Consider the following 14873-nt stretch of genomic DNA (forward strand, 5'->3'; position numbering starts at 1 on the left):
GAGGCAGTATCAAGAAGATTCAATTCCAAGCCATGAAAATAAACATTAAAAACTTACTTTCTAAATTGTAGGAAGTTATTGCACTCTGGGAAACCATACACTCTCCTCTAACACATATTTATTCTATGTGTGCAGTTTCATGGGCTCAGTTAACTCCCAGTAGTAGGCTAAGAGCAGACAGGTGTAGAGGAAGACATTTCTACTGCAAGTCTGATGTCTAGGGCAGGATGCATGGTTAAGGCAGTGCCATTTATTAATCATGTAAATGCTTCAAGGTCAGTTGGTGGGAAGCCACTACTCTGCCCCTCACCAAGGCTGTGACTCTTGCTGGGTCCTTGCCAGATCCTAGAGCAAAGCAGCTCCAGACAGTACTCCAGGCATAGCAGGGGGCACCAGAACATGCTCCACTTTCACCTCCAGACTCAGTTGGGTTTGCTCAGTTTCTGGGCTGTACTGGTAGTTAAATATCATGCTCTAATGATATAGACACCTCATAATTTCTTTCTAATATCAGGATCGTTTTTAAATAGTAAAATGATGGATATCAAAAGTTGATAAGCATCATTTTAGAGACGGGTAAAGAATGATGCTACTTATAATCAATGGTACCCTTAGAACCAATAAAAATGCTTTGAATAACCCCCTCTAATTAACCGTGATAAAGATTAATAACTGACATAACATTATCAAAATCTAGGTGGCCTATCATTCTGGTTCCTCTTTCAACAAAAAGGCGAACAAACACAAAACTACAATCACATTTGCTTCCTTGAGCTATTTTAAAAGTAGAAATTAAGTACCAAATTAGAAATTTTTAATTACCTTCAAAGCCGTCATTGTCAATGTCGCCAAGATTCGCTATAGACTCCCCAAATCTTGCAGCATATTTGTCACTTCCGACAAGGACCCTTTCCATTTCAACCATCACAGCTCCCTAGATAAGGATGGAAAGAGAGGTGTCATTATAAAGCCGCCTGGTAACTTGACACGTGCTTTACTGCTATAATTGGATATGGATTTTTCTAATGCATCAAACCACAGATAGAGCTTCAGTACACACATCCCAGTTCAATTCAATAAATATTTATTAAGTCAACACATATAATAGCGTGATTAGAGCTCAGAGGACATGGGAAATTGTCGAACTCAAGATCCCCAGCTTTGAAAATCCAATAAATCATTTTAATAATTCAATTTAACAAACATTTATTGAGCTCTTGCTAAAGACAATGCACTCACTGGGCAGAGTGAACCAGTGAAAGGGGCCATGGAGGAGTATATGTAAGCAACACCCTGCTTCCTCCAGGAACCATGGATACACGATGGGCTTTATACAAGTGTGCACATGACTTACAAGTACAAATTACTTTTGCACTAATGAAAAGAAGGGAGAATAATTCTAACTGAAGCAAGGAAGGAATTCCAATAAGGAGCAGAATGGGGAGAAGACCTGAGAGAGACTTCACAAAGGGATATGTAAGGTGGCTACCGCAAGGAAGGCGTGGCTGTGATTTACAGAAAACAGCTACAATGTTTATTAATTAATAAACATATATAATGAACATGACAGCAAAGACAAATTACTGTCTTACAGTATATAGCAAATGAATTAAAAGGGAAATTTACTCTTTCTGAAGCAAACGATAGCAAGCCATGGGAGGTCTCTGAGATAACAGATGACTTGACCTAAGCTGCCCTTTGGAACCTTATCTAAGCAGCAGTGCACTGGTCAATCATCATCTTTGAAGTTGAAGGTGAGCTGTTATTGTATAGAGGATGAGCTGTCCAAGTATGCTGTGATAATGAGCTCTGAGTCACAACTGGGATTATTCTCAGCTTTTTTTGATAATATTTCCCATTCCAGATTTTCACTAAGGCTCATTTTTGTTCTAAATGAATTTAAAATTTGAATCTATCTATACAGATGTAGTCACTACCATTGACATGGAATGGGATTAAATCCAAGGACTGAAGGATACAATGGGATGGCTCCTTAGGAAATGACTAAAGGGAAGAGAGGCGGGGTCTCTGTGAAGACATGTGATGTATACCCTCAAGACAATGCCGATTTACAAGAGTTCCAGGAGAATATGTGGTAATTGCTCCTGTTCAAGTAGCCTACAGTCATCAAGAATAGCAACTAGGTGCTCAGTGAGGACCCCTGAGAGCTATTTAATAGATTAGGTCAAAACCCAAGTCCTTCAAATAGCCTTCTTTCTTTCAGTTCATTGACAATAATTCTGGAGTGTCTGCTGGTCTAGGACTTGTATGGGCCAAAAACAACAAGGGTAAAAGAAACAGATGAGTCCTATCCCGACTAGCACAGGCACTGACAAATGAGGGAAAGAAACTGTTGTGTTTCTTAGCGGCTAGTGCCATTTCAGAGAGTTTAGAAATAGGTAAGTGCAAAGAGAAGAATAGAAATCAACACTGTGGGATCTAAAACTGGCAACCAGTTACTAAGCCGATCTGTGTTCAACAGCAGTGCTTCTGGGTTAGTCAGAGGGAAGGGCAGCCTCGTGAGTGGACTTGTTCTTTGCTCTCTGAGCATTCCCTTTATCTGTTTTCATATGTGGATGGTCTAAGATTTCTGTGGAGGAAAAATGTTCTTTTATTTTAGCAATGATTTTTACTGTTAAACTACTTTTTAAACATTTCCTTGTTTAAAATATGCCAGATATTTGCCACAAGGGGAAAATGAGAGATACTTGCTGACTAAGGGTAAGTGAATACAAGGAAGGGCATCTGTGAGTGGGGAAGTATGAAATGTGAAGTGCAATTGTTTTCATGCTGCCATTAATGATATCTGAGACAGTCCTATACAGAGAACAATACATTTTAGTTTAAAGAAAGTTCAGGGAACCTCTGCATATGCAACCCTCTACTCTATTTTCAGAACTTTAAGACGTCCACCCTAGAACCCTAGAAGCCTTTTGCATTGTGTAGAGTTTAGCATAACATTGGAAATGAAAACTTATTAAATTTTCTGAAAAATTTTGAGTGAGGAAGGTTACAAGTGCACTTTACTAAATCGTGACTAAAAGATGCTGTGTCCTAGAAAATGAACCTGCTTTCTTACAAGCCTGCTCTTATTTTCAAACCAAAGGACCAAATATTGCTCATGACTTAAAATGAATAATATTCAGTAAATATCTAACTTAATAATGTAGCCACTTCAGAATAAGTGATGCCAATCTCATATTATTTTAGAATCTAATCCAACTGAAGTGTGCAATAGTTTTTTATCAATACACCTTATTTCTGATTGCAAATGAAGAAGTTGAAAACATTGAATGTTTCATCTATTCCCAATAACTTACTAAGTTATATAAGAATGATAATTATTGAGTTATACAAACATCTGCTTTGAAGTATCTGCAAAAACCATTTTTCCAAATTACATTTGTGTAAAAATTAAACTAAAGGAGGTTTTAATTACTAGAGTGAACTCACACAGGCTGTGCACATGTATTCCTTTTTGTTCTGTCTCAGATTTCTGGAATAGTTACTCATTGGCATGTTCTGTTTCATTTTCAGAGCATCAATACAGCAGTAGAAATTTTACTTTGGTCCATCAAATAAACCTAAGACTATACATCTCTGGCCTGACAAAGGTGCTCAGTGGATAAAAGTGCTTCTTGTATGAGTCTCATGATCCAAGTTGGATCTCAGGAATATGCAGTAGAATGAGAGGCCTGCTTTGCTCTGGCCTCCATGTATGTACCATGGCACGGAGAAGCATGCATGAACATGCGTCTTGCACTTGTGTACATGAATACACTAATTTCAAAAAGAACCTGTAGTCTCATAACTCTAAATTAAGGGCAAATTCAGTCTGAATTATAATTCATGTATGACTTCCAGTTTGGGGACTATCAGACATACCAAGCCAGAGTTGATGTACACGAATACTCTTCCTTCCTCCCTGATGGTGCTCTGCATGGGAGCTCCAACAAGGAGATCTGAGAAGCCATCTGCATTGAGGTCCACAGCACAGACAGAAGCTCCAAAGTATGAGCCAAGCTGTTCCAAAGCAAAGAATATGCGCAATGAGAATACACGGCACTATTCATAGAAGCCCCCAGCAACACCCAAAGCAGAAATGTATTTACCTTTTTACCTTTCATTTCATATACGATGTTCAGTTCGCTTTCATTAATGCTAAATATATATGCCTACAGTTGGGGGAAAGAATCCAAAGACATTTACTTTCTTATCAAATTTTCTCTTAAAAAATAATCCAACTTATTTGTTTAATCAAAATATCAATCTCTATAACACGTAAATGGACAAACATAAAATATCAAGTTTTAATAAAATTGTTACCACTACAAATTTTAAGAGTGATATGTAATATTAATATTTACATTGATACGCCTGACTTGAAACCCTATCATCTCAAAAACTAACTTTTGGATCCCGTAGGGGAAAAAAAAACAGAAAAAGGTTTACTAAAGAAAAACTTTTTGAGTTTCCAATATTCATGTGGAAAAGTAGAAAAACCTAGAGCTAGAATTATTCTATTCTATTCTATTCTATTCTATTCTATTCTATTCTATTCTATTCTTTCTACTCTATTCTATTCTATTTTTTTCTAGTCTTATCATGCAGCATGGCCTGTCTCAACTCCCTCTTATTAAATAATAACCAGTAAATTTATTTTCTGGGCATCTATAAATAATTATATTTTATCTATTTATTATCACACTATATTATCTATAATTTGTTATTTATATTTTATCAATTTACTCATAACAGAGCCTCATTTAAGTTATGTAGTTCCCTTTAGAATTTTCCAGCTAAATTTCTTTGAGAGCTATAAATAAATCTTGAACAGATTCAACTGAAGCAATATGCTGCTCATCATTTGAATCTTATATTTTGCAGTGTCCCTTTAGCACTTTACTCTCTCATATAATCTATTCAAGATGTTGTGAAGAAATAGAGAGAGAGAAAAAAAAAGGCAAGTCTTACTTTTCCTATCTGTTCATGTTGAGGGGCTCCTCCTACGACTTCGGTAGTATGTGGACTTCGAAAATGTCCAGCTCCAACTGAGTAGCCTGCATAAGAGGAGAGAAGCACATGAGGCACATCATTCCCCGCAGATATATGCTTTTCTAACTCTTTGCATTGAGGTAACCAAAACTACTTAAAGTGACTACCTTACAGAGAACCTCAAAAACATTTATATTACCTTAAAATGGTCATTTAAGCAATTTAAAGATATATATATATATATATTATATATATATATATATATATATAATAAAAACAATGATACGGGTTTGAATTTCCAAGCTCTCAATATTGAAAATATGACCTTGACACTTGATCTGTTATTGTCTGTGTGATATGATTAGCAAATGGTCTTCCAGGATTACAGATGTAACATCTGAGAGTACACAAGACGCTGAAGCTCTCAAACGACAATCTTTACAGGTTTCAATCAATCTTTCTATTGCAGAGACTTTACATAAATATATAACTTTGTGTAATAAGAGACAGAAAATGGGTTACATTTCCTGCAATACTTCAAGCCATAGTTCAATCACATAAGGTAATGTCTGAGGAATTCTGTTGGAATGATAGTAATATACTACTTGTTTTTTCACTGCCCTTTCTGAACACAAAATGCTCACAATTAAAGCATGTATGGGTCAAACAAGCACGTGCTTTGTTCAAAAATAAAAAAATCTACAGAACATACGTACTTTACTGTAAAGAGAAACGATGTCACAAAATATGTATGTTGTAGAGATATAGGAGACAAATATGATATTCTTGACTTGTGAAATAACAATGCGAACGAAGGAGAAAAGGATAATAAAAATGGTTAAACTCTGAGAAAGAGTCCAAGATAATCTTAAAAACAAAACGTCTATAAGGAAGAAGTCAAAATCATAAGTTTTAGAATATACTTCGCAATGCTCTCCTTCAGCTAGGATGTCATTTTAAGATGCATTGCTTTTAATTTGCTAGTCTAAGAATTAATGCATATATATTCAAAGCCATGTGTTTAAATGAATGCATCAATACAGACTTAGCATAAAAACTTCCTAGGGAGCCAGGAGTGGTGACACACACCTTTAATTCTAGCATTCATGTGTCAGAGGTCAATTAGGGCTATGTCATGAGACCTAGCCTTAGAAAACAGAGAAGAACAATGAAAGGAAGGAAAAGAAGGAAGAAAGGAAGGAAAGAGAAACAAAGGAAGAAAAAAGGAACTGGGGGAGGGGGCTTCCTAAGACGAAGTAAGTTGCATTCACCACTTCCTATGTAGGGATGAAGCAATGACAACGGTAGTTACCTGTGTCAGTATAAGATACACAGTTAACGAAATGCAGCTGGCTTTATGCTTAATTAAGACAGTTTCTGATATACCTAATTGTTACTGGCCAGTAAGGTGCACATATCATTTCTAAGGTACAGATAATTCAAGTTGGTCAAATTTTTACAGTACCTAAGTAGCTTCCAAATTTTACTTGATTCTGTCTGTCTATAAATGCTTTGTATTGGTTTGTAGTTATATTGTAGACAAAGACGGAGCCAGTCCAGTACGATGATCCCGGGGCCCCCATCACAATTAAATCCTGCAAGAGAAAACTCATCATTTGAAAGTTAAATCTTACCACACCAAACCTCTTGCAAATATACAGCATTCTAGGCAAATAGTCAGGAAATGCATTTTGTATTGAAGCTTAAAAGGGGGAACATTTTATTAATTTAAAACCATATGTTAAATAGCCAGAAAAGCTAAGAATAGAATTTTAGAGAAGAAATTCTGGAACTTTTTGCACATTTACCAGTGGGTTTCAAATATCAAAGGCAGGGCCATTAGACACTAGAATAAGCTTTGGGGACAAAGGCAATGTGGGTCAATGAAAGATAATCATTTGTGTGTAAGTCATTAGGTTCCATTACCAGGATAATCATGTGTTACCAGAGAGTAAAGGAGACTTCATTTATTTCAATTTGCAAAAATCACTGAATAGTGTCCCTAACAATCTCAGCTCAGATAATAATAAGGCTAGTGAAATTTAGGGCATACTTTAACCTAACTAGGAAGGAAGGAAGGAAGGAAGGAAGGAAGGAAGGAAGGAAGGAAGGAAGGAAGGAAGGAAGGAAGGAAGAGAGGGAGGGAGGGAGGGAGGGAGGGAGGGAGGGAGGGAGGGAGGGAGGAAGGAAGGAAAGGAGTAATTAACTAGTAATTAAAACAATATATTTGGATAGATATTTTCATCTTTGAAGTTAGAAAAATAAATAACTAGCTACTTTAGACTTCCACTAAATTCCTGATCCTATGTAGTATTAGCCTTTTACAATTTTACAATTTATAAAACTACAATTATAATTTTCTAAAATTATATGTAAAACAGTTAGTGGTGTGAACATGGTAATAATAGTCCACAGCTTAAGATCACTTAAATGTTACTCAGTAAGTCTAGAGAAACCCCAGAATTAAGCTTCTCTACATATACAGTTACTGAACATAGTATTAAGCTGTTACCTGTGTGTAAAAACTAGATATTCCAGCTTGACATGATGCAAAATTTTCTCCAAATTTTCTCATATAATCTAAAACAGAAATTTAATATTGGTTTAGACAAGTTGGAACTATATATTTTGAGACAGAGTTTGGCTGTCGAGCCCAGGCTGGCCTTTAACTCAAAATCCTTCTGATTCAGTCTTCTAATGGTTCAGGCTTAATTTTTATCATAATGACCATTCACCATAGTTTTATTTTTCTCAGAGGTTTTCACAAACATGAGTCTTCAGATCTGTGTCTTATGTTCTACTTTTGAAAATAATAGTAATTTTCATGATTTAAGATCATTCAGGTCTCCTGTATTAACCTTCAAATTATCATCAGGAATCACAATTGTGTGATTATGTCTGTTTCCACTTTATGGGAAGTATTGGCAACACATAACTAAAAGTTAAAATGAATCAGTGGGTGAAAGGCCAAGAGCTAGAATTTTAGTTTTTAGGTTCACAGCTCCCTGAGTTACTACATATCTTGGAGGTGCACAATGGTAATTCTGTGGGGCACACAAGTAGAATGGCTATTCATTCACCCAACATCGCACTCCCTTTCCATGGTGACTTTTTGTCTACATGTGGTCAAAACAATGGGAATCTACCTTCCTGGCAAAATCCCACACTAAGCTGTCCTGTTGCATATAAACCCATGCTGTGCATTCCCTTGCTAGATTCATTTCTCTGACAAAACTGAAACTCAGTGTCCTGTGATTGATCCTCCTCATCCTGCTCCACATCCCACACCCCCAACCACTTGGCCACTCTTATTCCCTGTGTTTAGTATTTTCAGATTTTACATATAAATGTAATTACTTGTTGTTTTCTGTGCTTGGTTTACAGTGTTCTCCATACTCATGCATGGTATCCCAAATGGCAGCGCTTACTAAAGCTAGATGACAGTCCATTGTATGTAAGCGCACATACACGCACCACCCATGAGTCCTTGGCTCTCACACTCCCGAATGGACCATAGAATTGTGTGGAGTTTCTATTTTCTTTATCTTGAGAACCTTCTGTAGAGTCTCTCATGATGCTCTGTAGAGTCACTCATGCCACCTTGGCTAATATTTATCTCTCATCTTTTTGGTAAATAGCCATTTCAAAAGATAAGAAGTGGTCTTTCCAGGTTTGATTTACATTCTGTGATGGTTAGTAACACCAACCACCCTTCATAAAACCATCAGCCATATCTCTGCTCTCACTGAAGAGAAAAGATCTTGGTTTAACTGACTTGCAATCAGGTTACTGGTTTTGTGGTATCTCTTTGATGAGATTCCATATATATTTGGGTAATGATCACCACATCTGAGAATGTTTGCACATGCCTGACTCCAGCTTCTCTCGCTGCTCACCTGATGCCTTCCTGAGCTATGCAGAAACTCTGCTGCTTGCCCTACCACCACTTGTCCCTTCCCTTTTGTAGCTTGATCTTTTGTTGTGACCTCCAGGAAATCATTACTCTCTCTGTTGCTCTCCAGAGGTTCCAGGCCTGGGGGCTTCACAGTCAAGGTTTTATTGCATTTTAAGTTTACTTGTGTGTATGGTATAAGATAATCAAAGCAACCCTGAGGTTCCACCTTACACCAGTAAGAATGGCTAAGATCAAAAACTCAGGTGACAGCAGATGCTGAAGAGGATGTGGAGAATGAGGAACACTCCTCCATTGCTGGTAGGATTGCAAGCTAGTACAACCACTCTGGAAATCAGTCTGACAGTTCCTCAGAAAATTGGACATAGTACTACCCGAGGATCCAACTATATATACCACTACTGGTTATATACCCAAAAGATGTTCCAACATATAACAACGGCACATGTTCCACTATGATCATAGCAGCCTTATTTATAATAGCCAGAAGCTGGGAAGAACCCAGATGTCCCTCAACAGAGGAATGGATACAGAAAATGTGGTACATTTATACAACGGAGTACTAGTCAGCTATTAAAAACAATGACTTCCTAAAATTCTTAGGCAAATGGATGGAACTAGAAAATATCATCCTGAGTGTGGTAACCCAGTCACAAAAGAACACACATGGCATGCACTCACTGATAAGTGAATATCAGCCCCAAAGCTCAGAATACCCAAGATACAATTCACAGACCATATAAAGCTCAAGAATAAAGAAGACCAAAATGTGAATGCTTCTTCAGTCCTTCTTAGAAGGGGGAACAAAATCCTCACAGGAGGCAGAGGGTGGGAAGGACTTGGGAGGAAGAGAGGAGGGGGAGGGGAAATGGGAAGCTAGGATCAGGTATGAGAGAAGACTGATATAATATACAGAAGGTCAGGAATTTGAACAGAGGTGTGTAGCAATGGGGGACAGGGAACAGGGGATAGCCACCAGCAACTCCCAGATGCCAGGAAAGCAAGAGGTTCCCAGGACCCAACAGGGATGAGATTAGCTGAAATGCCCAACAAAGGGGAGCGAGAACCTGTGAAGACCATATCCAGAGGTTAGGCAAAGCTCCCCACTCATCTCCAAACTCTTACCTCAGAATTGCTCCTGTCTAAAGGAAATACAGAGACAAAGTGTGGAGCAGAGACTGAAGGAAAAGCCATCCAGAGACTGCCCCACCTGGAGACCCATCCCATATACAGACACCAAACACAGAAACTACTGTGAATGCCAAGAAGTGCTTGCAGACAGGAGTTTGTTATAGCTGTCTCCTGAGAGGCTCTGCCAGATCCTGACAAATATAGAGGCGGATGCTTGCAGCTGACTATTGGACTTAGCATGGGTATCCCAATGGAGGAGTTTGAGAAAGGACTGAAGGAGCTGAAAAGGTTTGCAACCCCATAGGAAGAGCAACAATATCAACCAACCAGATCCCCCAGAGCTCCCAGGGACTAAACCACCAACCAAAGAGTGCACATGGAGGGACCCATGGCTCTAGCAACATATGTAGCAGAGGATGGCATTGTCTGGCATGGATAGAAGTCCTTGGTCCTGTGAAGGCTTGGTTCCCCATTGTAGGGGAATGCCAGAGCACTGAGGTGGGAGTGAGAAGGTGGGAGAGGGCACCCTCATAGAAGCAGGGGAGGAGGGATGAGAGAGGGGGTTTCTGGAGGGGAAACTGGGAAAGGGGATAACATTTGAAATGAGAATACATAAAATATCCAATAAAAAAAAAGAATCCATTGCACTCTTTTTGCAGGTGGCTGTTCAATTGTCTCATGCTAATTTGTTGAGATTATCCCTTCCTTCCTGCTTTGCCTAACAGAAAGAATCAAGACCCATGTGGACAAAGATGTGTAAGGTCTCTTACTGCAAAGCTTTGGGAGTTTACTAAGTGACACAGCCCTGCTTTTTCTCCTGATGCTCTTTCCTTCATAAACTTCTATGAAAAAAAACTGAGGCCCACTTATTCCTTTTGACAAATTACTCCATGGATGTCTCTGCACTCCCTGCCATGACTTCTCACCCCTTTCAAATGTGTGCTATGTTAATAGGGCTATGCTCATATTAACTTCTAAAAGCATATAGATAGGTATGTTTTAGAAAAATAATCCTGCAGGGAAATGTTTAAATACATAAAATAAAACTATAAGGCAAAAGGGAATAATAAATATACAGAACTCCAGACTGAGTTTTATTGCAATTGAAAATTTAATGTGCATAGTTTATCTTCTTGCATTCAAAGGTAAAATATAAACAATTATTACATGGACTTCTCCAGGACATCAGAATCCAGATATGAAAGATCCTAAAATGATCAGAATCAGTGCATAAATTTAAGTATGAGTTCAAAGTTCTAACAGGTAATTAAGGTTATCTTTGGAGGATAAGGGAGATAATAATAGTATGTTTTATCATTAGAAAGAATTGGCATTCATTATATTTTTGGTGTTCTAAAGACAGTTTTAGAGTTACTGATTGTTATAAATATTATCTTGACAGCTACTGACATTTGTCCCAAAATCTAAATATATATCTTAATTCTGTACATAAAATACAGGTTTCCATTGAGACAGAGTTACCCAAATTTAGACCAGTGGTTTTCAACCTTCCTAATGCTGTAACCTTTTCTTAAAGTTCCTCATGTTCTGACGATCCACCCCCCCCAATCGTAAAATTAGTTTTGTTGAGGGTTCACAAGTGAAACTTTGCTAATGTTATACATTGTAATGTAAATATCTGTGCTTTCTGATGGTCTTAGGTGACCCCAGGCAAAGTGTTATCTGAGCCCCAAAGGAGGTGTGATACACAGGTTGAGAACCAAATGTTGCTATAAACACTAATTCCTTACATCTTCAAGGAACACATATGGGGAACAGGAAGTGCGAAGGCTTTGCTCTGACCAGTGCCTTGAATCCTTTTGAAGACCCCTACAAGTTTCTAGGAAAACAGGAAGTAAGGTCATTTTCTTTCTAATAAGAATTTTGTAGGTAATTTCATGACTTTGAGGATCCTATGGTTTCCCTGACATTAGACGTGCTTAGACTGATTTGAAAATATAAATTTAGTACAAAGTTGGATAGTTGCCAACTAGCTTCCACAATTATTCAAATGAAAATGAAGAATTGCTTTTCAAAACCATGGAATGTTTGTATAAGGTATCGCTACTACACAAAGTAAACAAAGGAAGGATGGTATTAGTTAACAATGGCCGTATGAAGGATATTCTTCATCTTTGAGCAGGCAAAACTGCAAATGCAAACGACTGGACGCCTTCCTTTGCTTCTCTCCCTCTAGTTCGGTCAAGTCTCACTTACCTCTGTAACACGGGGCCATCCTTTTACTCAGTTCTGTCCGCAAATCAGAAGGCATGACGTAGCAAATGCCAGTGGGGAGTTTGTTATCGCTCTTCATGTAAAAAATATTTTTCCACCTGTGCCCACAAGTCTGGATAATACAAAAAGTCAAACAAAAATATGAAAGTCACACCTCGAAGGTCTGATTCCAGGACTGGTCTCGGTTGGTGGACCCACTTCAGTACCTACCACCATAGATCCATTTTCTCCCGGCTGTCTGGAAAGGGTGACCCCCAGCCACTGGTTATCCCTCTCCTCCAGGCATGTCTTCCCGCAGGGCTCTCCACTGGGGCTACCTGCAGTATTTGGGAAAACCTCATCAGTTTTGTTGAAAACAATGTTTTTCTAAAGGCATAGAGTAGTTAAAGCTAGACCCTGATTCCCAGGGTTTCTCTTGCCCCATCTTTGTCTCATCTTGTATTCAGTTCAACTTAGGAGTAAAAGTGAGTTGCTCTCTGCAAACACAGTTGTTCTCCACACAAGCTGACTCTTCTTTGCTGAAATGACCTCAGAGCAATGTTGTAGAGGCCATGAAGAAGTGGCCTAAGTGGTATAGGAGGTAGCTAATTATCAATGAGCAAGGTCCATTTGATACAAAAAAGAGGCTGATGATTGGAAAAGAATTTGTGTTTTGCCTTTCTTACCCATTAATTAACATCAGTCAAGCACCTCTGAAAATGACTGAGCTAGTAGACAGTAGAGTATATAATTAGTGTACCAATAATGCATAGCCTTTGAAACAAAATGCCCTGTGGTTTAGGCTTAGTGAAATGACTGGTGTTTTCTTTTTTTTTTTTTTTTTTCGTTTTTTCGAGACAGGGTTTCTCTGTGTAGCCCTGACTGTCCTGGCACTCACTTTGTAGACCAGGCTGGCCTCGAACTCAGAAATCCTCCTGCCTCTGCCTCCCGAGTGCTGGGATTAAAGGCATGCGCCACCACGCCCGGCTTTGGTGTTTTCAACAATGATAAAAGTTCTATGAAAACAATATGGTGTCGGGGGAAAAAAAAGTCAATAGGCACACTTTGGCAAATACATAAATTGCAGAAACAGCCCAGCATAACGGAACTACTCAGGTGCAACCCAGCCCTGCTGAAATGTAGAGCAGTCATCTTTATGGCAATGATGTTTTATTTGCCAGCACACACCTTCAGCTTTTGAGTGGGAGCCCCAGTGAGATTCTGTGTTTGAGCGATTTCACATCATTAACTAGAGGAAGACTGAGATAAGACGGGGATCATAGTTTTTTTGTTTTTTTTTGGTTTTTTTTTGCTAGCATTACATTCTGTCCTCCTTAGTTAACACTTGAATATTCTATGCTTAGTTCTGACAGTGAAAAGAAAGCATCAGCATTGATTAGATGAGGTAAGTGTACCAGAAGCTGGAATTCTTTACTGTGAACACTGGTCACAAGTTTTTATAGTGTTATAACAGAATGTCCCACACGCATCTTTGTATCATTAACTACCTGCTTTCCTCTCTTATCTGAACCCTAGGTAGAGTTTCCTAGGAACACTCACAATGCCTACATACATAAAGATAATATTTTTAAAAGGGAATCATTTGTATTGACTTTCCTGAGTCATAAAGATTCTGTGTAAGAAGCGTAGGGAGATATTTATGAATATATGTATGGATTTCAAAACATCATTCACAGAAATACCGAATGCTTTACCACAACCGAGCTTACGGGAGCTTCCTAAACTCTTTCCTGGAGTCCTTTTCAGTGGATCCAGCCATCCCTGTCTATTCCAAGGATTGCTTCAGATCAGGTCAGAAGCATGGTTAGCATAGAACATTGATAATGCTTTGTTGGCTTGGTTTCCTGGAAACCAATGATGTCTTCTACTACTAATGGATAGCCTGGGAGATTGACTGAGAAATGAAGGCAAACAGACCCAGAGAAAGAACACTGCTAAGCAACAGGAAGAACAGCTCACTGTGGTCCAAACCCTGATAGAGAGTAGTCTTGATGTACACAGAGCTTCCTGTGTGGGAATGATGAGAGAAGGAAAGGCTGGAGAGAGAAGAGGAAAGGAAGGAAATCCAGGAAAACAGAACCTGTTTTATAATGTTCCATTATACACTCCACTTTGTGAGCTCTCAGCTACCATCTTCCAGCTCCAATAAACTCCACTCTAATTGCTGAGAAGCATTCAACCAACAGGGTTAGCCTAACGCAGGGAGCTACTAGGGCTACATGATTCCAAACCAATACAGGAGAAGTAAGAAGGGAGGCCAAAGGATTTAATTTTCATTGGGATGCAGTTTTCAGTTGGAATTGTCTTTAAAACCACCGATATTTTTAAATTAATGTCAAAAACGCACCACCAAAGGTAGCCAGGCTATGTGCAGTTGAAGTTCTGTTACTATAACAATAAATGCCATATAATCAAAAATACAAAACTATTTTTAAAATTATAGTCAACACCAGCCAATCCACCTGCAGTTGTCATTGTTAAAGACAAGAGTGCGTGGGCCTCTGAACGCCACCTTCCCTGTTTGCATGGGGATGAAAAATGGGTGTTTTCCTCAAGATTAGGTTTGATATTTGCAAACAAATGTTCTCTTCTCTAGTTA

The 14873-nt window shown here is 38.5% G+C and overlaps 1 protein-coding gene across 1 annotated transcript in view; it reads right to left on the minus strand.

The window, feature by feature from the left end:
• Itga4 (integrin subunit alpha 4) overlaps nt 1-14873 on the minus strand; it is a 72204-nt gene that overhangs the window by 42277 nt on the left and 15054 nt on the right. The window contains exons 3-10 of the mRNA XM_021155222.3: nt 12485-12591; nt 12257-12386; nt 7508-7575; nt 6461-6590; nt 4975-5060; nt 4113-4175; nt 3886-4023; nt 823-934 (exon numbers count right to left, since the gene is read on the minus strand). Coding sequence (XP_021010881.1) covers nt 823-934; nt 3886-4023; nt 4113-4175; nt 4975-5060; nt 6461-6590; nt 7508-7575; nt 12257-12386; nt 12485-12591 — 834 coding nt within the window. The remainder of the gene's footprint in view (nt 1-822; nt 935-3885; nt 4024-4112; nt 4176-4974; nt 5061-6460; nt 6591-7507; nt 7576-12256; nt 12387-12484; nt 12592-14873) is intronic.

Source organism: Mus caroli, unplaced genomic scaffold (genome assembly GCF_978045245.1).
Source record: "Mus caroli unplaced genomic scaffold, Mus_caroli_1 scaffold_2, whole genome shotgun sequence".
Taxonomy (NCBI): domain Eukaryota; kingdom Metazoa; phylum Chordata; class Mammalia; order Rodentia; family Muridae; genus Mus; species Mus caroli.